Source organism: Phodopus roborovskii, unplaced genomic scaffold (genome assembly GCF_943737965.1).
Source record: "Phodopus roborovskii unplaced genomic scaffold, PHOROB, whole genome shotgun sequence".
In the NCBI taxonomy this organism is placed as follows: Eukaryota; Metazoa; Chordata; class Mammalia; order Rodentia; family Cricetidae; genus Phodopus; species Phodopus roborovskii.
The window spans coordinates 48903831-48929078 of record NW_026126407.1 but is presented as its reverse complement, the minus strand read 5'-3'; the positions used below and the strand labels follow the sequence as shown (position 1 = coordinate 48929078).

Below are 25248 nucleotides of genomic sequence, written 5' to 3'. Positions count from 1 at the left end.
GTACATTGAGCTCTATTATGAAGCTGGTGTTGGAAGTGCACATGCCTTATCCAGTGGTTTATATGCGGTCTTGGTGGTTTGCCTAATAAATGAGGTAGTGAAGGACTTGATTTACACAAGCAAGTTGGAATTGATACAGTGCTTTCTCCTCCTCGAGGAGGGAGATATGGATCATGTTATGAGCAAGTTATCAGGATGACAAGGAAGGAGGGATGAAGAGCTGGAGCAGTCTATCTGGGGAAAGAGAAGTGAGAGTTCTATAGCAGGATTCATATCTGATATTGGCTGTGGGCTTGTTAGTTAGCTTTCTGTTGCTATAGTAGTTTCAGAAATACACTTAAAGGAGAATTCACTGTGGCTCATGATATTAGACATTATCCCTTCACCCAGTGCTTTTGCTTGAGGCTAAATATTATGACTGGTGGCATATGGAGCAAAGCTGCTCTCCTCATAGAGACTGGAAAGGAGAGAGAGGATAGGTTCCCAAGAGCATGCCCCAAGAATCTCTTCCTTCTGCTGGGTCTTACCTCCTAGTTCCTCTCTCTGTATTCCTCAACAGGATTTTCTTGTGTGGCTGGCTGGCCTTGGACTTAAGTCCTTTTGTTCAGGCTCCTAAGTACTGAGATTACAGGGATAGTGTTGAACTTACTATCTGCTGAAGATTTCTTGATGCTACTATCTCTACCTCCCAGGTGCTAGGATTAGAAAGGTGCATCACCATGCCTGGCTGTGTCCTCAGTTTCACATACACCTCAACAGCCCAGCAATGGACTAATCATTGATGATGACAGGCTCTCTTGATCCAATCACTTCCCAGAAGTCCAATAGGGGAAAACCAAACATTTTTGACCCAAACCAAAATGGTGGCCCTCATGGGAACCCACTCTAACATGTCAAAGGTCTAGCTTCTGTACCAGGGTAGGTCTGTAAGTACCAGCTTGGTTCCTGTGCCAATGTCTTCAGCTATGCTGGCTCTCTCACCACTGGTTTCCACCACATAATATAGACATTCTAATGTGTCTAACACATTAGAAACTAAACTGTGGGGCATGTTGGCCCACACCTGGCTCCCATTAATTCCAAGTGTGCAGAGGTCTCCTAGCTTCTGTGAGGAATAGTGATGCCTGATGAGGTCCTGAAGGAGGCAGAGTGCACCATGACCCTGCGACTACGTTAGTGTTCTCTCCAATTGGAGTCATCTGACCACTGAGTTTCATTCCAGTTCTCTCCTACCTGTTTTATATGTGTTGTTCTCTGCACTTTCTAGTTTTTTCACCATGCTCCTGAGAGCACCCCTTCAAAAACTTACCTGGACAGCAATCCCCATCTTATACTCTGCTTCTGGGACATGTGATTGAAGAAGATACACTAATTAAAAGTAATTAGATGAATATGCATACCTGTGTTCACTAGCCTGAGAAAATGCTCATAAGACATTAAGTGAATGTATGATACTTCCCCCCCTCTAATACTGAAGATGGAGCCTAGAGTTTTATACATGATAGTGATAGGCAAGTACTTTATCACAGATGTATACATACACACACACACACACACACACACACAGCCCTCAGGGTCTCATGTTGATCTGGCCTTGAATTCAGTATGTAGCCGAATTCCTGATCCTCCTGAGTGCTAAGTATTCTGTTTATATGATGCTGGGCTCGAACCCATGATCTCATGAATACTAAGCAAGCACTTCATCACTAACTGAATTCTGAGCAGTCCTCTCTCTCCATTTCCACTGTTTTTTCTTTTTCAACTTTGCATTTTGAGACATAGTGTCACTAAATTTCACAGGCTAGTTGTATGCTCACTCTGTAGCTTAAATCTTGAACTTGCTATCCTCCTGTCTTAGGCTCATGAATTAACAGGAATTTCAGGGTCTGTGAAACTGGACCTGGACTAATGCTCACTTTTTATAGATACCCAATGAAATTTTTATTACTTTTTGAGATAGGGTCTCACTATGTAGCTCTGGATAGCCTGGAACTCCCTATGTAGACCAGGCTGACCTTGAACTCACAGAAATTTACCTGCCTCTGACTCTGAGTGCTGGAATTAAAGGTGTGTGATTCAATACATTTAAAAAAAAAAAAAATCACTAACAGATGTCAAAACATATTCTGCATAGAGTAATATTATGAACTTTTTCTATGTGTGATTAGCAAATAACAATTTTTTTCTTTTTGAGACAGTCTATATATTCTTGGCTGTCCTGAAATATACTATGTAGACCACATAGTGGTCCCAAGTGCTGGGATTAAAGGCATGAACCACTATGACTGGCCAACAATTTTTGTGTTTTAAATTTTTGTTTTATGTGTATGGGTATTTTGCCTGCCTGTGTGTCTGTGCACAATGAATGTAGTGCCCAAGGAGATCACAGGGTATCTAATTCTCTTGGACTGGAGTTACAGAAAGTTGTCAGCTGCCATGTGGATGCTGGGGAATCAGACTTGGGCCTCTGCAAGAGCAGACAGTCCTCTTAACCTCTCAACCATCTCTCCATATTTGAAAATTACAATTGTTGAGTCTACTGAAGGGTAATTTGACTTTTTTGGATGAATCCTTCAACTTTTTTATAGGTTATTTATTTAAAATAAGTTAAGAGAGATGTATCTTCTGGGTGTGAGGGTTACTGTGATTTTTAGCAGTAAGGATTTGTGGGAACTGGATCCAGTTTTTGATTCTTGTGTCCAAGGACTTTGTGTGCTACATCTGTAACGATGACGTCAGATGTTTGTCACAAAGCTCATTCCTTGTTTGGTGGACACTGACCCCATGGGCACTGTACATTCTTGGCACTAGCTTGTGCCTACAGCTTGCTTCATTGGTCTGTCAACTTGGCAGATGTTTCTCAGCTGAACCTTGTACTTGCTAGACAGTACATTTTCAATATGGGCGGGTATAACCTTTGAGCTCGCTGTTTGAATTTGGGAATCCAGCCATGGGAATCAGGAATTAACAATTTTCTGATTCCACCAGAAAATCCTAATGTCTAAAACCAGGGGACTGAGCTGGGTGGTGGTGGTGACAGCCTTTAATCCCAGCACTCAGGAGGCAGAGGCAGGCAGATCTCTGTGAGTTCAAGACCAGCCTGGTGTCTAAAAGAGCTAGTTCCAGGACAGCCTCCAAAACCACAGAGAAACCTTGTCTCAAAAAAACAAAACAAAACCAAAAAAAAACCCTAAAACCAGGGGACTGACCTAGATTCTTTCATAATGGATGAAAATCATATTGCAGAAGGGTGCTGACTGATATGGAAGTCACCACTGCCAGTGTAAAAACCAGGTTGGAAAATTGTACGGTGGTGATCATGATGTACAGGGGAGACTAAGCTACATGGTGAGACCCTGTTTAAAAAAAAATAAAAAAGGGGCAACGGTGCCTCTCAGCAGTTGGGAGGCAGAAGTAGACAGATCTGTGAGTTCTAGGCTAGCCTAGTCTACAAATCGAATTCCAGAACAGCCAGGAATGTTATACATATAAACCCCATCTTGGTGTGTGTGTGTGTGTGTGTGTTGGGGGGGGAGTTATATGGAAGCAAATTCTACTTAAAATAATATCCATTTACATTTACAGATTTGGAAGAATTTATACCAAATGTATAAATGCCTCTGGGTAGATGAACCTTAACGTGCTTTGTTCCTTTTTTCTTATCTAAAATTCCTAACTCATCTGTATTAAAAAAAAAAAAAACATTGACTTGTAAGTAGTTAGATAAACTAATAACAGACAAAATAATGGAAAACTTAGGTCAGACGGAACATGAGTTTCGGGTCATCCTGAGCTATGATGAGACTCCATTAAAAAAAAAAAAAAAACATGGGCCAACTAGTTGTGGCACACGCCTTTAATACCAGCACTCTGGAGACAGAGGCAGGCAGGTATCTGTGAATTCCAGGCCAGCCTGGTCTACAAAGCTACACAGAGAAACCTTGTCTTGAAAAACAAACAAATCACGGTATTTATTAAACAAATATCATTACGAGACTTCATAATAAATCATAATTGGACCCACAGAATTCCTAAGTGTTTAAATTCTCTTATATACCTACTTATATGACACTACTTATGATGTGGTCAAAACTTCAGGTTCTGAGCTTGTGACAATTTCTTTACAACTTGGCCCTAGCTTCTAAGTCTACACTGTCATCAGGATGGCGGGGATAACAATACCAACTTCACAGCTTTGCTTAAAAAAAAAAAAAAAAAAAAAAAAAAAACACAAAATGCACAGGAACATGGAATGAACTATGGTTGGCATAATGCCTAGAGTACTGATAAATTACTAGAGATGTAGCAGGTCTCCTGAAAGGGGCCAGCAGACTGTATCCTCACAGAAGCATGGCCTAATTGCAGAAGACTGGGTCCTGAAAGTGCTGTGTATCCTGATAGACTTTTTATCAGGAAGGGTGCAGGAAAGAGCAATTGCAGCATTTCTGGCCAGTGGCTCTCCTAGGGTGGAGGAAGGGTTCCCTTGGTTAATAAGTTAAAGATAGTGCTTAGGAGCCAAAGGCCAAAGTCTGAAGCCCCAGGGGGAAAAATGACTTAGAAAAACAGTACACTTTTACATCACACAAGAAAAGGTGTTTATTTGGTAAACAATTTCAAAATTATCTCCCAAACTCAGAAGCCACAGCCCAATATATATAATATACCCAAAATAAACAGGGCAGGACTTCACCAATTGCTCGATTGGTTCTTTCCCTAGTAAGAACGACTGGAGTGCTCTGTGTGAAAAGCTTTCTTAAAGGTTAATATTATTAATGAATTACTTTCCTTTGCAGTTATTTAAGTCCAGAGCTATGGGGCTTCAAAATGATTTACAGAAAAGTCTTATGCAGTTCAGTTTTAGGGAAGAAAACTATAACTTCTCCGAGTTTAGTACATCTCCTCTTGGAAAGCATTACATATCCTTTACCTTGGTTATTCTTATTTCCATTTCTAGTCTAGTTCTTTTCTAATGACAAACTTTTTAGACTTTCATTAAGATTATCATTTAGTTAAACACTCAGTTTTCTGACCTTTCCACCTTGAACTTCATACTAACCACCCCGTCTATTCCAGCCTCGATCTCATCATTTTCTTTAACTGGCCCAACTCCTTTTGGCGTCCCAGTCAAGATAAGGTCTCCCTCTTCCAAGGTCATTATCTTGGAAATGTAGCTGATGATGTAGGGGATGGTAAAAATCATAGAGGAAGTTTTGCCCTCCTGCCTGAGCTCACCGTTGACCTTGAGCCACAGTCTTAGGGCATGAGGGTCAGGGATCTTCTCCTTGGGCACGAAGGCGCTGACAGGGCAGGAGGCCGTGAAGCTCTTGGCCAGAGTCCAGGGCAGCCCCTTCTTCTTGCACTCTTCCTGCACATCTCTGGCAGTCATGTCCAGGCACAGGGCGTAGCCGGCCACGTAGTCCATGGCGGCGGCCTCAGGGATGGCTTGACCACGCTTGCCCAAGAGCACTCCCAACTCTACCTCGTGGTGCAGGTTTCGGCAATAAGCGGGCATTAACACCGGTGAGCCCTCGGGCGCGTACGCGGTGGACGGCTTCAAGAAAAGCACCGGCTCGCTTAGCACCGCGCTGCGCATCTCTTTGACGTGGTCTGCGTAGTTCCTCCCGACGCACACGATATTCTTGCCCCACTCCCAGAAGCGAGACAGTGGCTTGGGAGAAGCCATGGTACAACCTTAAGTCACGTGACGTAGACTTCCCGGACTACGGTGGCCTCGTGGGGACACGCTGCCTCAGGACGTTGTTCGGGCCGAAGCAGCCCGCTCGTTCTTGCGCGGTAGCTGGACGCTGAGGTCAGCTAAAGGTCTCTGCGCGTGGACAACGGCCCGGAAGAGACGAGGAGGAGTACGCTCTGCCTCCCTTCACCGCCTACGCCTACTTCCAGATTCGGTATCCGGGCCAAGGCTTCCAGGGGAGGGTACGGAACATTATGGGCAGGAGCTGCTGATTGGCTGGGGGCGGCACGGTGGCGCGAGACAGACACTGGTTGGCTGTGAGCTTTATGGGCGGGCACTGTTGGCTTGAGGGCGCGGCGTTTGGTTAAAGACCAGGAGCTGGTTGGTTGCGACTAGTGCGAGGAGGGCACTGATTGGTTACAGTCGCCAACGCCAGTGTTGATGCCCTCGACGCTGGAGTTGCGAACTCTGCCACCCGGCTCTGCACCCGGTGGGTCATGGTGCTGGGTCGCGGGCCTCGGTGTCTGTGGAGCCTGTCAGCGCTGGGAGTCGCCTGCGCGCGCCGCGATCTGGGTAAGTGTGTCTGGGCGCTGACGCGGCGCTGCCCGGTGCCGGCAGGCCGGACGTCGGTTGGGCGAGCTCGAGCTGTCTCCAGTCGCAGGTGCTGAGCGCCGTCGGGCGGGCAAGAAGTGGGGCCGGGCGTGTTGAGAGCCGAGGAGTAGGTGGCTGGCATAGGCGAGCGGCGCTGTCAGGGTCCGTGGCCTGGGGTAAAGGGCGGGCATCTGCTCCCACCCGGCCGGAGTCGGACTCCGTTTCTAGGGTCGCGACCTCAGTTTCTAAGCCAGGTGCTTTTCCTCTTGGCATCCAGCTGATGTGGCGACAGTGGGTTGCCAGCGTCCCGGAGCTGGTCGGCCTGAGTCCAGTTCGCCGGGAACTTGGAAGCAATCGTGATTCAAAGTGCGTGGTCCATCTTTACTAAGAAGCCTGTTCGCTGAGAACCCCAGAAGCACATATCTCTCCAGTTAAGGAATACATCTTAGTGTCGCTGCTGAAGGCTGTTTAAAAACTAGGCGAGGGTACAGTTACTGCTGGGTAGCGCCACTTATTAGCAGTCCGCAGTTCAGCATTTGGTGCCGCAAAAGCCCGCCCGGTGAGAAGAGGCAACTCTCTGAAAGTCTTGAGTTTTAAAGAATGTTATGAGCAAAATAAAATGTGTCTGTGGTTTTGGTCTTGAACAAAAGGTTGCAGGTCTGTGACCTTGACTCAAGCAAAATGTCCCTACTTGCGAACTAAGGAGCTGGGAGCATCTTCTGGGCAGTGTCAGACTAGGTGTAGCTAGGATAAAGGTTTCTGGAGGTGCCCTCAGTATGTGAATTCCTTCTTTAGGAGTTATCACATCTTCTCTAGGTTACCATCAGGCTCTTTTGGGGCTGAGCATTAACAGTAATATGTTATTTAGCCATGCAGTGTTCTGCCAGGAAATATATAAATGGGGTCATACTCTCCTGTTTTCACCCTTCTGCCCTCCATGGGCTTGGACAGTGCCGGGACTTACGGAGTTCAAATATTACAGAGACCTGATCCTACAGAAATGTTTATTTTGCTGAATATGAAGAGAAGGGTCTGGAAAATGCCCAGCTGTTGTGCCAAAAAGGAGAAATGGGGAACCAGGGTTTAATGCAGCAACAGAACACTTCCTTCTCTAGCACTTTTAAAATACTGGGACACCCGAGGCACTACGAAACAAACAGTACCATTTGCTTAGTTTTGCTGGCAATGGTTATTAAAGTTGAAAGTATTATCTATCACAGGATCAAAGCTGTTGTTTTTTGTATTCCGGAGAGAGAGTCAGAATGCCACTGTCTTCTTTTTTTGTGGCTTTCCCCTCTTTAAAGCCAAGACAGAGACCTTTTTTGGTAGCCCCATGTGTCTTCAGGTTGAATGAGACATTGCTGCTGAAAATATTTTGGCTGGGTACAGCAGAATATACCTTTGTCCCTTGGACCCTTGATACCTCCTTGGTGCACCCCAGTCCTTGCTTGAATAATTGACCTGTCCTTCATGCTTGAGTCTCAGACAACCAGTTTCTTAATATCAGGAGTTGATCCTATGTGTATTTTCTGTTGTGCTGCCCATTTAGTATAAAATACTGTTTTCTCATCTGGATAGAGGCCTGAGAAGAGTTGTAAGTTCAGAGAATTGAACCTTTGTTAGTGCAGAGGCCGTAACTGGAGGGTGAGCAGCCATGCTGTGGTGCTTCATTCTGCCTTCCTTAGGATTGAGTCACACCACAGGCAGGTAGCAAAGCCTGTAAGAACTCTTGAAAAAAAATATCAAGATTCCCAGTCTAGCTTGAGTGTGGCTCACTTGCCTTGCATGTGTGAGCCCCTACATGTATGAGTCTCTTCCACTGCAAAAAAAGAGGCTGAGACAGGATTGCTGGTTTGTTTTTGTTTTTTGAGACAGGGTTGTTTCTCTGTATTGCTTTAGAGCCTGCCCTGGAACTCATTCTGTAGACAGGCTGGTCTTAAACTCACAGAGAACTGCTTGCCTCTGCTTTCTGAATGCAGGGATTAATGGCATGTGCTACCCAAGCCCGGCAGAATTGTTGAATTTAAGGCCAGTCTGGACTACATAGTGAGTTTTGGACTAGACAGACATATAGAGGGAGATCTATTTTTTAAAAAATGCAAGCAACCAAACAAACCCCTCCAAAAACCTGAAAAGCTCCTCTGCCAAATAATAATAATAATAATAATAAATGTGAGATGGGCTGACTTAGTCTCTACTTTCCACTGTAGTGGAATAGGATATTCTCTCAAAGGAGCTTGAAAAAGCCAGGGGTCAAACCACTGGGTACAAGGGGTAAGGTGTCCTTGCAGAACACTGAGGTTCCTCCTATGTGTTTATTTAGGTCAGGCCCTGCTGGGAATCTTGTTGTATCACACAGATTTCAGGAAAAGTCTGACTGTGGAGCAAGACATGATGAAGGTTGAGCTACTGCCTGCCCTGACTGACAACTACATGTACCTGGTCATTGATGAGGACACCAAGGAGGCTGCCATTGTGGACCCAGTGCAACCCCAGAAGGTGTGTATGTGTGGCTCTTCTTGGCTCCCTGTGCTTTGTCACCCAGCACCCTGGCTTTGTCCACCTGAGTTACAGCCACAGGGTCTTATGGCTGTGTGGAAGGGAAGTGGAAATTAGTGCATTCAAAATGAAGTTGTGCCTAGCCACTGGTAAATGGGGCAGTGAGAAGGGTAGGAGAATTCACAGGCCTCTCTGGCAAGCCTGATACACTTTTAAACCTCTGTGCCTGGACATGTGTGAATCCTGAGACCCTACTCATCTCCCAAGTTCTTGCTCAGTCAGAGCTGGCCGGGCTCAGGGAGATGATGGGTGGGATGGAACAGTTAAATTGATGGAGAGAGAAAAAAAGCTTCTGTCTGTTGTCTGAAGAGTGGTCAGTCATCAAGGGTGGGAAGAGGGCTGGGCACCCACTACACAGTCAGGTGAACAAAGACCAGAGTGTGACTGAGCCTTTATTCTGCCTCCCCCATGCCTGTAGGTTATAGAAACCGTGAAAAAGCACCATGTAAAGCTGACCACAGTGCTCACTACTCACCATCACTGGTAAGTGCTCAGGCTGTGGATGGACCTGTGGGACCTGTGGGTGGAACCTGTCATTTACCCGGGAAGTCACTATACATAGAAGAGGCAGACCCTTGAGCAAGGAAGGATGCTAAGAACACACCAAGGCTCTTGGCTTTCTTCCTCTTAGGCTGTTGACCTTTGGGTTCCACTGATGCAGCAACTTCTAAGTAAAGTATTTGACATGTGAAGAGGAACAGAGGGATAAATCCGCACAAGTGTCCATTGCTGTCCCTTTAAAGTTAGGCTTCTCTGGTCACAGGAGGACCCCTGGTGGCTGCCTTCACATATCGTAGGCTCAGAAAAAGTGATGTTGACATTCATTCATGTCAGAGAAAAAAGATTAGGTAGGCCTCAGCGGAGGCGGCGGCATACACTTTTAATCCCAGTACTTGAGAGGCAGAGGCAGGTGGATCTCTGGGAGTTTGAGGCCAGCCTGTTCTACAGGCTCCAAAACTACACAGAGAAACCCTGTCTCCAACAAACAAACAAACAAACAGAAAACCACCACCAACAAAAACAACAAAAAAAAAAAACCTGAGTAGATAGGCATCAGTATTTTCTTAAACAAACAAACACACACACAATAAAGTGGGGAGATAAGGCAGGAGAAGCTCTGAGTTTAGTGTTCATCTGGTCAATATAGTGAGCTTAAGACTATGAGACCCTGACTTTCTGGGGAGGCACTATGTTTCCAGAAGTGTCTATTGCCTTTTGTTGTATGGTTGGTTTTGGTGTTTTGAGATGGAATTTCACTCTGTGACAAAGGCTGCCCTTGAATTTGAGGCTTTAGGATAGTTTTGCCCAAAGCCTCAATCTTGACCTTTATTATTCTTTTGTTTTTTGGTTTTGAGCCAGGGTCTCTGGCTGACCTAGAACTTGCTTTTTGGATCTTTTGAATCTTTTAAGACTCTTCAGACTCTTCAAAGCTAGAGGAAATGTGTGTTAGGCTCTTACTTTTTTTTTTTTCTAAATGCCTCCATAAAGGAAGCCAGAGCTTTTTTTTTTTGGACCCTCTCCTGGGTATGTTAGAGCTGGGAACTCTCACTGACTCTGCTGATGTAAGCAAAGCTAGGGCCATGCCTGTTGGTCACTCTTGTCTTTGTGGCTTCACAAAGTGAGACTTCAGCACCTGGGACAGGGAGTTGAACTTTGGTCTTGGCCTGTGGTACACATTATGGCACCATATTTTTTGAGGCTTTTCCCCTGGGCTCCTAGCCACTGACATTTCCACCTTTGGGGATCTGGTGTTGTCTGCCTCATAGCCATCAAACACTTTCCACACTTTGTGTTTTCTCTTCCACTTCAGTAACAACTACTTCAGATGCCCTTTCCTGAAAATGTGGAGGATTCTGGCTTTTTCTAGCACCTTCTTGTGTTCATGTCATTGTCAATCCCTGGGTTTGGCCTGTGGCTCACAGAACGAATACATTGTGTTATTGCTTATTGGTAGTGATATTTTAAAAGGTAGGTGATGAGGTGATGGTGCCTACCCAGCCTGTGTGTGCTCCCTGTCCTGGAGGCAGTGAAGCAGAGATCCGGGTCTCTTGTCCTCCCCCCTCCCCTCTCCCGTTATCTTAGAGCCATGCTGTTCCATGGATTGTTTGCCAAGGGACTGATGGGACAGGTGTTTCCCATCCCTATCTTGGAGCTGAGGGTGACCCACAGTGTGGGGATACTCCTATCTGTGCCTGTACCATGGCCTGCCCTCTGCTGCTCCTTTTTTAAAGGGGAAATGGGTCCCTGGGGGACTGTGGGAATCCCTGGTTCTAGGAGGGACCACCACCCTGGCTGTCCTGTGCTCTGTGTGCAGATCTCCCTCAGATGGGCAGTATTGTAGTTCTAGAAGTTCCCGGAATGGCCCAATAGTTTTGGCCCAAATTGGGATGCATGTCAGAATTACCTGCAGGAACTTTAAAAATCACACCCTACCTTGGTGCCCAAACCCTCACCTCAGGAGGTATGGTTAAGAGTGGGACCTCTGTACAAGTGGGAATCCAGGTAATGTCCTTTGCCCCAAGTTGAGGAACCATGCCTGGGACTCTCTAGCTGTATGTGATCTGCTTTCTCTGTTTAGGGGCATGCTGGACACCTGAGAAAGTTGTTTTCAGTGTTGTCAAATGGCAGGTAAAAAGAGGTTCCTGGTTGCCTGTTCCTACTGAAGAATATATAGGCAAAATGAAAATTCCATTTGGTCAGGGGTTAAAGGCAAGCAAGTAGCCCCTTCCATCTCATCAGGTTACCCAGGCCTCCTGTTTGACTTCTAGGGACCATGCTGGTGGGAATGAGAAGCTGGTGAAGCTGGAACCTGGGCTGAAGGTTTATGGAGGTGATGACCGCATTGGGGCCTTGACTCACAAAGTCACACACCTTTCCACACTGCAGGTACATAGTGAGCCATGGTGAGAGCTCTAGGGAAGCCCTGCCAGGGTGCTAGGTCCTCAGGCATCATTTGGGAAAGGGGCTGATCAGGCAAGGGGCTCCCTGGGCCTGTCAGCATTGCTTGAACAGTCCTCTCTTTAAGATAATGAAGTTTGGTTGTAGTGGCACATACCTTTAATTCCAGCACTTGGGAGGCAAAGGCAGGCGGATCTCTGAGTTCGAGGCCATCCTGGTCTACAGGGTGAGTTTCAGAGAAACCCTGTCTCAAAAAGCAAAAAAAAAAAAAAAAAAAAAAAAAAAAAAGAACATAGTGAGAAAATCAACATCAGAGTGTGGAGGAAGAGTGGGCCTGACTCAGCTGGAGAAGAATTAAATAGGGTCTCTGGAAGCCTTCTGATCTCTCCGATGTGTGTGATAGTGTATGGAGATATCCACCTTTGTTAGGACGTGCAACTGCAGTATTTGGGAAAATTGGTCAGAATGTGAGCAACTTGTGCAGATGTGGAAAGAGTGTAAGCCTTGTTTGACTCTATCTGTGGAGTGTCTGCATTGCTGGGTCAGCTTTAGGTTTGAACACTTGAAGTGAAGAGTGGGGAGGTGGTCAGAAATAAGTGTCTTTTATGGGAAAATGCCTGGTTTAGATTTGGCTCAGTTCTGGAGGCAAAAGCAAAATAAGCCTCTTTTGGTTTTATCCTTGAACAAACACATCTGAAGCATCTGCACTGGGCCACCGCACCTTAGCAGAGATCCTTTGCCTGTCAATGTCTGGAAGTCCACTTCAAGTCTTGGTATGCTCTGCAGGTGTCTAGAATGCAGGTGGATCCTGTAATACATGTATTTATGGTCAGAAAGGGGAGGATCATAGTGCTGTCACTTGTGATGTCATGCCACCTCTATTTCAGGTGGGGTCTCTCAGTGTCAAATGTCTGTCAACACCCTGCCATACTTCGGGACACATCTGTTACTTTGTAAGCAAGCCTGGTAGCTCAGAGCCCTCTGCTGTGTTTACAGGTGAGTCCGGGAGGCCAGGGGTGGGGTGTCTGTATGAAGCCTCTCTTTGGCATTGGCTGTGTGAGGAAGAAAGAACTCCTCTGAGAGAAGCAAGGTGTTTCCTTCCAGTCTTTAGCAGGGCTGCACCTTCTCCAGGCCTACATCTCACATAAGGAAGCCACAGCCCCCAGGATGGAGCCTGGGAATTGTTCAAACTAGAGTGCAGAGGTGCTCTGTGAGTTGAGTCTGGGATGCTCCTGTGTTCCTGGTTGCTACCTCAAGTGTTTGAGGGGGACATCCTCCATTTGCAGTGTTCACCACCCTGCATCCACAGCCCTTACCCTTTAGCAGCCAACAAATGGGCATGGGTTGGAGAGGGGGCTAGCTGAGGAAGGCCCCAGGGATTCCAAGTATCCTTCCAGCAACCTTGCAGAGAGCCCTGTGATCTGGGTTAGGCCAGCACAAGGCAGAACCTCAGCCCTGGCTTGGGTGACACGCACCCTGTGACCCTGTAGAGCTAGAAACCTGACTTTGAAGTGGGTGGTTCACACACTGAGGCTGAGCCAGCCCCTGGGACAACATGCCGTTCACAATTGGTACAAGTAGGTTTGTCCAGAACTCAGAGGACTTTCCCCTTGTGAAGCAAAAACAAGATGGAGCAGGTGCTGGGGTTGGGCGCCTGTGAAGCAGAGCACCTTGTGACAACGGTGCTCAAATGGTATGGGCTGGGGTGGTGGCTGCGGTAGGGGCACAGGGTCTGGCTGGAGGACATGCCAGCATGTCCTAATGAGGTCATAGCAGTGCTTTCAGATGGGAGAAATCCTGGGGAAATACTGAGGGTGGAGACATGGATCTCTGCTCTATAAACATAAAATTGCCCAGGAACTCCAGCTTGTTTTTAAACACATGTTACAGAATGCCAGGGTTTTTGTCTTGTTATCAGACAGGATCCCTGTTGCCCAGGCTGGCCTAGAACTTGTAGCAATCCTCCTGCCTTAGCCTTCTGAGTGTGGGGAATTACAGGCAGGAACCAGCACACCTGACCTGAATTCCTTGTCTTCCTCATGGCATTTTGTGGTTCATGCTCAGACATTGGGCTCACCCTCACTCTCTGAGTTGAGAGCGGAGGCGCCACCTGCTCCAGCTGTAACCTGAAATGGGACATCTCTGCTGTGTGTTCTCACTGGGGTTTGGTGGCTTTGGCAAGGCTTTTCTGAATATGGAACTGCTGTGGCCTCCCCTGTTTTCATGGCTCTGTGCCATGCAGAAGTCCATGCCAGTGTCTGTGAGAGCAGATGGCCGTGCCTGCTTTTCAGGTTGCCATGTGCTGATAGTGGGGAAGCCACACCAGGACCTGACAGCCTTGGATGGGGTGGGGAGAGAGATGGGGTGTTGCATGTCATGGACCAGGTACACCTGTGCTGGGTTTTTGTCAACTTGACACAAATTCTCTTCTGGGAAGAGAAAACCTTAATTGAGAAAACACCTTCATCCGACTAGCAAGTCTGTAGGGCATTTTCTTGATTAATAATTGTGGGAGGGCCAGTCTTCCGTGGGCAGTGCTACCCCTGGGTGGGTGTATCCTGGGTGCTTTAAGAAAGCAAGCTGAGCAAGCCTGTGAGCAGCGCCTCCCCATAATCTCTGCTTCAGCTCCTGCTTTAGGCTCTGGCCTGATTCCCTTCATGGAAGTAATATGATGAAGGAAAACCTTTCTTCTCTAAGTTGGTTGTGGTTTTCACACCAACAGGAAAGCAGACCAGGGCAATACAGTCTGTTCTTCTCAGTCTAGAACTTTGCCAAGTAGGGTGCTTGGGTTTTTGCATGAGTTCTGGCGATTGGGCTCAGGTCCTGATGCTTGTAAGGCAAGCGTTTACCAACTAACCAGTCTGCTCAGCCCAGTCCTATTGACAGTGCTGTGGGTGGAAGTCAAGGCCTGTGTGTGTTAGGCAGGTGCTTTACTACCACTGCCTGAGCCCCCGCTGGGCCTGAGGCTGGCTCTCTCATGACTGCCTTGGGAGGCGAAGGTCCTGTGTATCGTGGAGGATGCTGCAGGATGTCGGCTTCATGATGTCCTGCACTTTCTGTGACTGCTGGTAGGCAGCACTTGGCATGTGTGTGAAGTTTCTTCAGTTTTATAACTGCATGGTATGCTCTGCGGCAAGGTAAAGGTGCCTGGCATCAGCAATGAGGGCCAGTAATGAAAACTGTACTGTTAGTAGCTCAGGAAATTAGAGTCAGCTGCCCTTCCCGCTGAGCTGAGGGGGTAGGAGGAGTAGGGAGGGGAGGCAGTTGTAGCTGAGAGAAGGGTGTGGTGGGAGGGCCAGGCATCTTGCGCAGATGTAGTATGGGATAAGGCCTGTTTAGGCTGAGATAGGCAGACTGGGCACAGAGAGACAGCAGGTTGCGTGCTGGGGACAGACCGGGCAGAAAGTATTTATGAGGGGTGAGTTTAGGACTTCAGTTTTGGAATCCCTGTGGATACCCAGGGTGTAAAAAGCACTACCAGGGCCCACTAACATGGGCTGGCCACAGTGGAAAATCCAGGATGTGTAGGGAACAGAAGCAGCCTGGTTGTCACATTGATGCTGGGTTGAGGCCAAAAGCAATGCTAGTCTGGGGATCAGGGAGGAGCCACCTCAGGTATTCCTAGCAACAAAGGAAAAGAGTGTCAGAAACATGGATGCCAGGATAAAGGGGACATCCGAGGATCTAGGAGAGGACACAGGAGGGCTGCTGGGAAAGGGGAAGTGGACTGGATTTGTGATATTTCACCTATGGTGGCACTAGGGTAGATAGTGGGTCCAGGGGCCTTGGGTTTCAGGCCCACACAGTAAGTTAATGGCCAAGGTTGAGACTGGAGGCTGGCAGGATGGAGAGCTGTGGATGGCTCTGTGCTGTGTTGGGTGAAGATGTTCTGGTGGTTCTGGTGATGGGTGGCTTTGGGTTGTGTTCTAGTGCCTGTTCATAAGTTTGGGGGCTTAGTACCAGGTTCAGGAGGACAGGGTATGAGCTAGCCCTGAAAGAGTGCCATTGTGTTTTTCAGGTGACACATTGTTTGTCGCTGGCTGTGGGAAGTTCTATGAAGGAACTGCAGACGAGATGTACAAGGCACTGCTTGAAGTCTTGGGCCGGCTTCCTCCAGACACGGTAGGCAGTGCCCTTCCCGAAGGCCCCACATGCTCCAGGAAACACATATGTTGTAGGCTGGACCCACCGTTTGCGCTCAGGAAACTGTCCCTGCTTTCACAGCTGTCTGTGTGGGAGATCCTTGCTGGCCTCCCCTCTGAGCTGAGGGAGAAGTAGGCAAAGCCATCACCTAACAGTTTTTATTAGTACTTAATCCATGTGTGGCCCTGTAGAACCCTCTAGTTGCACATATTGTATGGGGTTGTCACATCAGACTGAGACACGACATGGTCCTGAACCCTCAGGGTTCACAAGGGTGAATTAATCAGTCAGCGCTCATGTGTTGGCTCTTTCTCCAGAAAGTCTACTGTGGCCATGAATACACCATAAACAACCTTAAGTTTGCACGACATGTGGAACCCGACAATGCTGCCATTCAGGAGAAACTGGCCTGGGCCAAGGTGAGTGGACCCAATCCTGGAGCATGTCCGAGGGGCCCAAGGTGGAGCAGTGACTTTCCAAGGGCCTGGATGCAGGCACATCACTATCTGCCGAGCAGGTGGAAGCAGAGTGTCAGCAGCTGGATGCTGGCCACTGCAGTAAAGCCCATCTGACAGCAGGGCCCAGTGTAGGTTGTAGATACGACATCTTATTTCCTCTGGGGGTCAAACCCAGAGCCTTCAGTGCCAGACAAACTGAACTTTAAGGGTGATTTACATGCATGAGAATGTCTTGAATGAAACCTGTAGTTAGATGAACTTTGACAATATACATCCACATAATCCCTGCCGTATTCAAGCTAGAGAACACTGCTGCTCTTCTCTGCAGGGCACTTTTTCAAAAGGTTTATTTTGATTTTTCGCATATGAGTGTTTTACCTGCATGTGCTTGTGTGTATCACGTGCCTGCCCAGTGCGCATGGAGGCCAAAGGAGGGCATTAGTACCCTGGAACTGGGGTGACAGGTCCCATGTGGGTGCTGGGAACTGAACCTAGGTCCTGCCCAAGAGCGGCACTGCTGAGCCTTCTCTCCAGCACCCCTCCCCCAAGGCACTCCGGCTCCTTTAGCACTTTGCCATTGGCGGTTGTCCTGCTTTCTGACACTATCAGTTGCCCTTATCCAAAGGCTTCATGACAGAACCATCTCATCTTCCTCAGTTCTCCCCTGCTCTTGCTCAGCCTCATTTTGAGGCCCAGCCCTGCTGGTTTCATTTGTATGTCCTGTATTACATGCATGGTTCACTACAGGAGTTCATCACTATCTGTGGTTGAGCCCTCAGTGTGCTTCCCTGGCTTTTAGGATTATGAATAACAGCGCTGTGAGTGCTTGCGTACATCTTGTTCATGCTTTTTCTTTTCTACTCTCGGCTATATGTTTAAAAGTGGAATTGCTGGATTGAATAGCCAAATGTATGTGTAATTCTTAAACTGGTTTTCAAAATTTGATCCTGCTGTTTTATGTTCCCCTTCAACTCCTGTAGTTACTGATGCTTTGCATGCTAACCAACCGTCAGTGCTACTAGTCCTGGTGGTGAGGGAAGGTTCATGTGGGTGTCTGTAGCTCCTCTTCCAGCTCTGACCCTGCTCTATCCCTGAACTGTGTAGAGACTGCTTATCTTATAAATTCACCTTTCACTCAGCTGTGTTAACACTGTCTCTGCTGTGGTCTGTGGTACTTAGGAGTAAGGCTACCCATGCAAGGTGGTGGCCAGTGCCCTCTGGAACTCTACTGCTTGGCCTTTCTACAGGCACTTTGTGGGAGCTCTTAGCAGGGGAGTGAACCCTCCACACCCTGTGCTGAGAGCCCAAATCACTCACTGCTCCTCGTGCTGGTTAGGGCCTTGATCAGTCTTTGTGTTGTTTTTGTTGTGTGAAACATAAAGCTCACAGTAATGAAGGCAGGACTTGCCCTTCCCTTCAGTGACAGCATAGTCAAGAGTGACATACTGGTGGCAGTAGTTTACTCTCAGGGATATAGTTGGAAATGACTGCTAATTCCTCCCATGAGCTCAGCTTTGGTCACAGAAGCCAGACACCCACATGTCTGTTCTCATGCTCTGCCTCCTAGAACAGACTTGAGTTTAAAGCTCACTAAAGTTTGAAAGGTAGGACCCATTAGTCCCTATTTGACAGTGGCATTTTTTATAGGAGAAGTATGCCATCGGGGAGCCCACGGTGCCATCCACCCTGGCGGAGGAGTTCACCTATAACCCCTTCATGAGAGTGAAGTAAGATGGTTGCGGCGGGCCCTCTCTTGGCCTTACCTCCCTTGGTAGCCCAGGCATTATGATCATGTCTGAGTTCACTCCAGCAAAGAGATGAGCCAGGGCTAACTCATCCTGAAGTGGATGGGCCTGACCTTCATACCTCAACTTTATTGAGTATATCGAAGAGGCAGCCTTTGTCCCATAAATGCGAGGATATGCTTTTCTTGACATCTTAGCAAGGATGTGGGGGACCTGTGACCCATGGGGGGGGGCCTTTTGGAGAGCCTCTTTAAGGATCCTTGAAGCTCTGGGACTCCAGGCTGGGTGGGCAGCATGGAGCTGGTGGCTTCCATTTGCATATTGCTGGTAGGGCCTCTTTGGCAGCCTTAGCTGTTTTTCTGCATGAGACTGTCCTAGGCTCTGCCTACAGCCTATTCTTATATCTTACCTATCCAGGGAGAAGACTGTGCAGCAGCATGCTGGGGAGACGGACCCTGTGACTACCATGAGGGCAATCCGCAGGGAGAAGGACCAGTTCAAGGTGCCACGGGACTGAGGCACACACAGATGGGATGGGGACTTTTAAGTGACTGTCTGGCTGCTCATGCAGGATCTAGCCTGCTTTTATTTTAAGTTAATCCAGAGCCCTTAGCTTATGTAATCAAATGTTCTAATGCATATTTATAAGAGAAAAAGGTTAAAAGTATTTATTCCCACAACCCCTGTTTATGGAGTGTGCATTATCTCTGGCTTTAGATGTATATAGCCTTAGTGCCTGTGGTCACATGACGTCCAGTGTGCAGCTAGCTTGTAGAGTGGTGCTAGCTCTGGGAGGGTCTGAGGCTGGGTTTCCCACCTTGGCTTCCTGACTCTCCAGTTTAGAAGGGTGGCTGGCACCCTCCTTGGCTTTTCCTCCCTCTTCCACTAGCCTCTGTGGCCCATCCAGTCCTCAGACTCTGGGTCCTCAGGTCACATTGCAGGTAAATAGTTTAAGTCTGAGTGGGTAGGATGGAGTCAGAAGACACAAATGCCCAGTGACACTGAGGACCTTAAGACAGGAAGAATTTGAGACTGGAGTGCCTGGTCTAAACCCCCCCCAGGGGCTGGTTAGCCCTGCCAGTATGGATCGTTGCTTTGATCTGTGCTGAGTGAGGTCAGCATCCCTCAGGCATGTGCATCCTGTTCTGCTGTCTGCATTGCTGGCCTAGCCCCAGGCTGTAGCTTCACCCTACCTTTGTTTCCTTGCAGCTGCCTCAAACTTTAGCCTGCTGTGGGGGTCAGGATATAGGTGGTCTAAACTGCATGACTGTCACACAGTCCCTCTTAGAAACGATGTAGCTGGAGCCATTAGTCCTGCCTATGCTTTCTCCCCCAGAGGTGGCATGGAATGGAACTTGCAGATTGTTCCTAACGAGTGGTGCATGTGATAAGTGTCAAACCATGTGTGTCTGGCCAATCCTGCCATAGCTCTAATAGGCACTGTGGTGTCCACCAGCCTCCAAATAAATTCAGTATCCCCCTGTGAGCCTCAGTGTGTGGAGATCTCAGAGCCCAAATGTCTTCTCCAGACCGTGTGCGGCCACGCTGCTGCTCTCCTGTATTTGAATGTTCTGCACCGCTAGCGCCATGTGGCTACCCAGGGCACTTTTGGCATGCCCCCTCTGAACCATCAAGTCCTACATAAGACGGTTTGCATGTCCAGCTACTGTCAGTCCCTGCCCACTCCAGCCATGCACTCTGGTGACTTGAGGGGTAACAGACACTGAGATCTTAGCAGGTGGGGACAAGGAAGAGTGTGGTAGAGCAGTGCTTCAGAAAGACAGGAAACCTGCAGCATGTGCTCACCACGACCTTCCAGGTGTGCTGGCCAGGGTAAAAGTGTGGGAAAGGGGCATGTGGGAGGGAGGTAGAAGAGACTAGGGTGAGAGGAACAAGAATTCATATTTATCTGGGTGGTGGTGGTGCATGACAGTGGTCCTGAGTTCCAGGGACGCTAGGGCTACACAGAAACCCTGTCTTGGAAAACAAAAACAAAACCAAGAAAAAGTATATGTAAGCTGAGTGGTGGTAGGTACTGAGGAGATAGAACCAGATGTTTCTCTGAGCTCAGGGCCAGCCTGGCCTTTTTAAAGAGACTCCATCTCAAAACTAAACAGAAGAAAATTCCTTTTAACTGAGATGGAAGTCACACGAGTAGCCATTTAAATTGCATTAGGGTCCTGGCTCCATTCTCACCATAGTCACTACAGTTAGACTCAGTGTTCTGTGTCCCTACCCCTCATGATCTGAACTTCTAATTGTTGTCTATCCAGAAGGGAGGCCTCTCCTGACCTATCTACCACTGTGGATGTGTGTCTTCAGGGGTAATAAAGGCCAGGGCAAGAATAAAGAATTGGGCTGGGCGGTGGTAGCACACACCTTTAATCCCAGCACTCCAGAGGCGGATCTCTGAGTTTGAAGCCAGCCTGGTCTACAGAGCAAGTTCCAGGGCAGACTCCAAAGCCACACAGAGAAAGCCTGTCTGGAAAAACAAAAAGGAATAAAGAAATGGATGGGCAGCAGCAGGCTGGGGTGGGGTGCAGCACTAGCACCTGACCTAGAGCTCAGAAATGGCTGGCTCTTTGTGTTCTAGTGTCCCATTCCTCAGTGTGAGCACCAGAGGCAGCGGAGCACTTCTGTCTGATCTGTAGTCCCCCTGACAGCTGCTGATACTGGCTATGCTCCCCAGCACTGAAGTTCAATGAACCCTTCACTGCTTAAGCTCTGCAGCCCTGTCATTTGTCACCCAGTCATTGGTTTCCTGAAGTTCCCTAAGGACTGCAGTAAATGGGTAGAAAGCAGGGCCCAGTCCCCAAAGACTTTCACTCATCCACAGTAACTGGAGATGTTGGTGGTGTTCAACTGAACCTCTGGGATCATGTCTCGGACCATACGCCAGCTCATAAAGGCTAAAGTATATAGTGTGTTCTCTAACCAAGTACAATTAGAGAATCTCAGGAAATATTTCTACATAATGAGTCAAGAAGTGAAATTGGGAAGTATAATAAAGTGACAAATACAGTGCTGGGGGGGGATGTATGTATGTATTATGTATGTATGTGTATGTGTGGCTGTGGTGCAGTGCTGGGATTATAAACCTGGGGCCTCAAACATACCAGGCAAGTGTTATCCTTCAGCTCTATTCCTTAGTTCTAGCAAGTTTATAGCTTTAAACACCTGTTTGAGAAGATAAATGGTCTCAAAAATGCAGGGTTTTACCTTAAATAAGAAAACAAATGAAACCCAAAGGCTCAGGAAAAGCTGGAGACAACACTTACTGAGGACATGCAATGTCCCTGTCCATCCCAAGTGACTCAGACATCAAAGTCAACTTGATGGCTTTGCCTGCAATTCCCATCATTTAAAGCTGCTGCAGGAGCATTGTTTGGGTTTGAGGCCAGCCTGGGGTACAGAGCGAATTGAAGGACAGGCTGAGCTACAGAGTGTGACCTGCTTAAAAGTAAAGATAAAAATTACAAAAATCATGAAGGAGGAAATTACTCTTGCTCCTATGGAAGTTACCAAGGTTTATGAAGGGGAACTAGGAGAAAAGTAAAATGAAATGGACAGATGCCTAGACAGACACAAGTTACCTCAACTGGCAGAAGAATTAGCTGGGGTGATAAGTGCCTGACAACTTGACAGGCTGCAAAGTGAGGCCATCTTAGGCAACATAGCCAGACATATGTATATAGGTGGATTTTTGTTTGTTTCAGTAACACTGGGTCTCTCTCTAGCTGAGACTTGCTTCAGCCTGAGAGGGAGAGTCCCTGGAAGTGGCTTGTGAACACCTTATAACAAATTGACATCTCACAGAGCAGAGGCCACATGGCCTCACTGATGTGTTCTAACACAGGGCATGCTCCCAACTCAGTTCCTAAGCCAATGTTTCTCTGATACCAAAGCCCAAGAAAGATATCACACATTTAAAAAAAAATCTTTACTATTGCCAACCCTATTGCCAACTATTGCCAAGTTCAGCAATACTATATACCATGAGCATGCGGACTGACTGACTACAGGAAATCTAAGGTTAAACATTAGCCGGTGTAATAGGCCATGGGAATAGAGAACAAGGCCTTTGGGATCATCTCAAAAGGGTGTTTGGCAAAGCCCCACATTAATTCACAAAATCTCTCTACGAACACTGTCTGGAGCTTTCTTGGCCTGAAAGAATACCCATGAGAGATGTACAGACCTAGCGATACCGATACCAAACTACAAAAGTGTGTGCCATCTTGACAGTTTGGAGATTGGAAGTTGACATGACTCATCAAGTGTCATTAGGCTGTACTCTTGAAGGCTCTAGAAATGTGTCCTTGATCTGTCTAGCTTCTTAGAATGCCTGTGTCCTCAACTCACAGTCCTTATCTCCCTGCAAAACTGGAGACAGTGGCTGAGTCCTCCTGCCTTGGCTTCCCATATCTCCTTCCAGATCCAGGAGCCTGTGTTTACTTGGGATCTCAGTAAGGTCAATTCCCTCTTGTTACATAATGGTCTTGGATTCCAGGGATCAGGACATGGGCATCTCTGGGAAACATTACACTGCATCTTAGAATTTGTGATAATCACACAGCCAGATCACAGTTAATGGCACATGACTTAATTCTTCCTCTATAGGGGCAGGCCACTTCATGGGGCACTGCACTAAATCATAAAAGGTATGTCAGGAGAAGGTAAATTAAAGACACAGTGCTACACAGTAAATATCAAGGAATACTGGAATTAATCCACACTGGAATTAATGAGCTAGGCAGAGTCCTTGGGCTGTAAGATAAGAATAGATTCTTTGTATTGCTACTTAGTAGCAAGCCAAAGGTGAAATAAAAACAGTTCCATTCTCAGCATCAAAACTAATAAAAACCATTTTATTGAAATGTAAGGGTTATACATGGAAAATGGCAAAATGTTTCTAAGAGAAATGAATGAGCTACACCAATGGGCAGATGGCCATGCTCACCAAGAGACAGGTATTGACTCTCTACAAACTGATCTCCACATTTAAAAAGTGCAACCCAGCAAGATCCTAGCATGCGTTTGAGAAAGCAACATGCAAGTTCTAAAATTATACGGTGATTCAAAGAAGCCAGATGAGCCGAAACAACTTTGACAGAGAACAGGGCTTTGGGACCTCAGACTACCTGAAACAAAGCTGCGACGGTGACAAAGTGGAGCAAGGACAAGACTGGCACACGGTTGTGAAGCAGGATCAAGAGTCAACCGTTAACAGTCTTCTCGACAGATGGGCTGGCCAGCTCGGACTTGTGCAGGACAAACATCAATGAACTCATATAACAGCATAAGTTAATTGAACCAAACAGCAGCAGAGAACCAAGGGGCTTTAGACTTAACATTTAGAGGGAGGAGTCATAGGAAATACAGGGTTAGGGTTAGGCAGGGTTCTTAGATGCAACACACATCTAAGTCTTGAGTCAGAAGAGAAATAAATTGATTATTAAGTCAGAAATTTGTAATAAAAAGACATTCTAAAAAATACACACGTTACAGACAGAAAACTTACAAACCTTACATCTGGTAATACAATATGTGACATCTAGTCTCAAGTTCATAATGAAGGCTTAGAAAACAACACAACTCAGAAGCTGGAGAGGTGTCGCTGTTCAGTTTCCATCACCCACATCGTGCCTCACAACTGCCTCTGCTTCCAGTTCCTGGGGGGCCAATGCCCTCTTCTGGCTTCCAGGCACCAGGTCTGCATGTGCATGCAGGCAAACACTCATAAAAATAAGTATTAAAACAAAAAGGGCAAGGAGACTACCTTTTCTCAAGTGATGAAATGGCCAATAAAACATGAAAAGGGGTTGATGGCCCAACCAGTAAAGTGCTTGAGAACATGGGTCTTCATGAAGACCCCTCGCCCACATAAAAGCTGTGGCACCAGTACTGTAATCCCGTGGTGGAGATGCACCCATCTCTCGGCTTTCTGGTGAGCCAGTCAGTGAGTTACAGGCTCAGAGTCCTTGCCTCAAAAATGTCGATAAAGTGACTGACAAAGATACTTGATGTTGACCTCTTACCTCCACCTGTATGCATACACACATCACACAAAGCGAAAATACTAACCCATTTTAGGTTATATTACAGGACAATAACAACAACAGCATGATACTGCACTAAAAACAGACATACTGATCAATAGGATCTGAAGACTAAGATGTAAGTCCACACACCTCACCTGATTGTTTTCATCTTTTTTATATAGCAACAAGTTCCCCCTCCCTCTTCCCTCTCCTCCCTCCCCCGCCACCCACAACCGCTCCTTCTCTGCCTCCACTTAGATGGGGTAAGGCCTCCTGTGGGAATTGAGTCCAGTTGAGAGGATGGAGGGATAATATATGAGCAGGGGGTGGGGGATCAGGCTTGTGAGGGGGAAACCTGCAAAGGTAGTTGACCTGAGCTTGTGGGAGCTCATGGACTCTAGATAGGCAGCTAGGGAGTCTGCATGAGACCAACCTAGGCCCTCTGTATCTGGGTGACAATTGTGTAGCTTGGTCTTTTGTGGGGTCCCTAGCAGTGGTACCAGGACCTGTCCCTGATGCATGAGCTGGCTCTTTGGAACCTCACCTGTTTTTTTTTTTTAATAAATTTATTTATTTTACAATCTGGTTGAAGTTTCCCCTCCCTCCTCTTCTCCCAGACCCTCCCCTGACACTTGCTCTGTTCCTACCCCCAAATCCACTCTTCCATGAGTATCAACAAAACATGGCAGATCAAGTTACAGTAAGACTAAGTACTTCCCATGTATTAAGGCTGGGCAAGATGACCCAGTATGAGGAGTAGGATCCCAAAAGCCAGTAAAAGAGTTGAGACAGCCCTGGTTCCCACTGTTACAAGAGGACCAAGCTACACAAGTTACAAGAGTCGTACAAGAGGACCAAGCTACACAACTGTAACAGACATGGAGTCCCTGGCTGTTTGTTCAGTCTCTTGAGCACCTATGGACCCAGGTTAGTTGATTCTGTGGGTTTTCTTGTGTCCTTGACCACTACAGGATTCAATGAGCTCTGCCTAATGTTTGGCTGTGGGTCTGTGCCTAGAGATTGGGGGAGTGGCCAACCAATAACCCATGTCAAAAGTCATCCCCCTCCCCAACGACACTGCCTGGAGCACTGGGACCCACAGGCTGGGTGACCCAGAGACC

At 47.2% G+C, this 25248-nt stretch overlaps 2 protein-coding genes across 2 annotated transcripts; one reads left to right on the top strand and one right to left on the bottom strand.

Moving 5' to 3' along the window:
* Positions 1–4571: 4571 nt before the first annotated feature.
* Positions 4572–5879, bottom strand: Fahd1 (fumarylacetoacetate hydrolase domain containing 1). The gene has a single exon (XM_051181175.1). The coding sequence runs from the start codon at positions 5681–5683 to the stop codon at positions 5018–5020; it is 666 nt and encodes a 221-aa protein (XP_051037132.1). The 5' UTR covers positions 5684–5879; the 3' UTR covers positions 4572–5017.
* A 186-nt stretch (positions 5880–6065) lies between these two features.
* On the top strand, positions 6066–18766 carry Hagh (hydroxyacylglutathione hydrolase). Its single transcript, XM_051181173.1, has 9 exons — positions 6066–6265; positions 8607–8782; positions 9261–9325; positions 11611–11728; positions 12628–12736; positions 15759–15862; positions 16201–16302; positions 17989–18068; positions 18504–18766. The coding sequence occupies exons 1-9, from the start codon at positions 6190–6192 to the stop codon at positions 18601–18603; spliced, it is 930 nt and encodes a 309-aa protein (XP_051037130.1). The 5' UTR covers positions 6066–6189; the 3' UTR covers positions 18604–18766.
* Positions 18767–25248: the final 6482 nt, after the last annotated feature.

Coding starts and splice junctions, on each gene's coding strand:
- Fahd1 (XM_051181175.1), bottom strand. CDS start 5,683: ATGGCTTCTCCCAAGCCACTGTCTCGCTTCTGGGAGTGGGGCAAGAAT.
- Hagh (XM_051181173.1), top strand. CDS start 6,190: ATGGTGCTGGGTCGCGGGCCTCGGTGTCTGTGGAGCCTGTCAGCGCTG. Junction 12,737..15,758: donor GCCCTCTGCTGTGTTTACAG/GTGAGTCCGGGA, acceptor TGTGTTTTTCAG/GTGACACATTGTTTGTCGCT. Junction 18,069..18,503: donor AACCCCTTCATGAGAGTGAA/GTAAGATGGTTG, acceptor TTACCTATCCAG/GGAGAAGACTGTGCAGCAGC.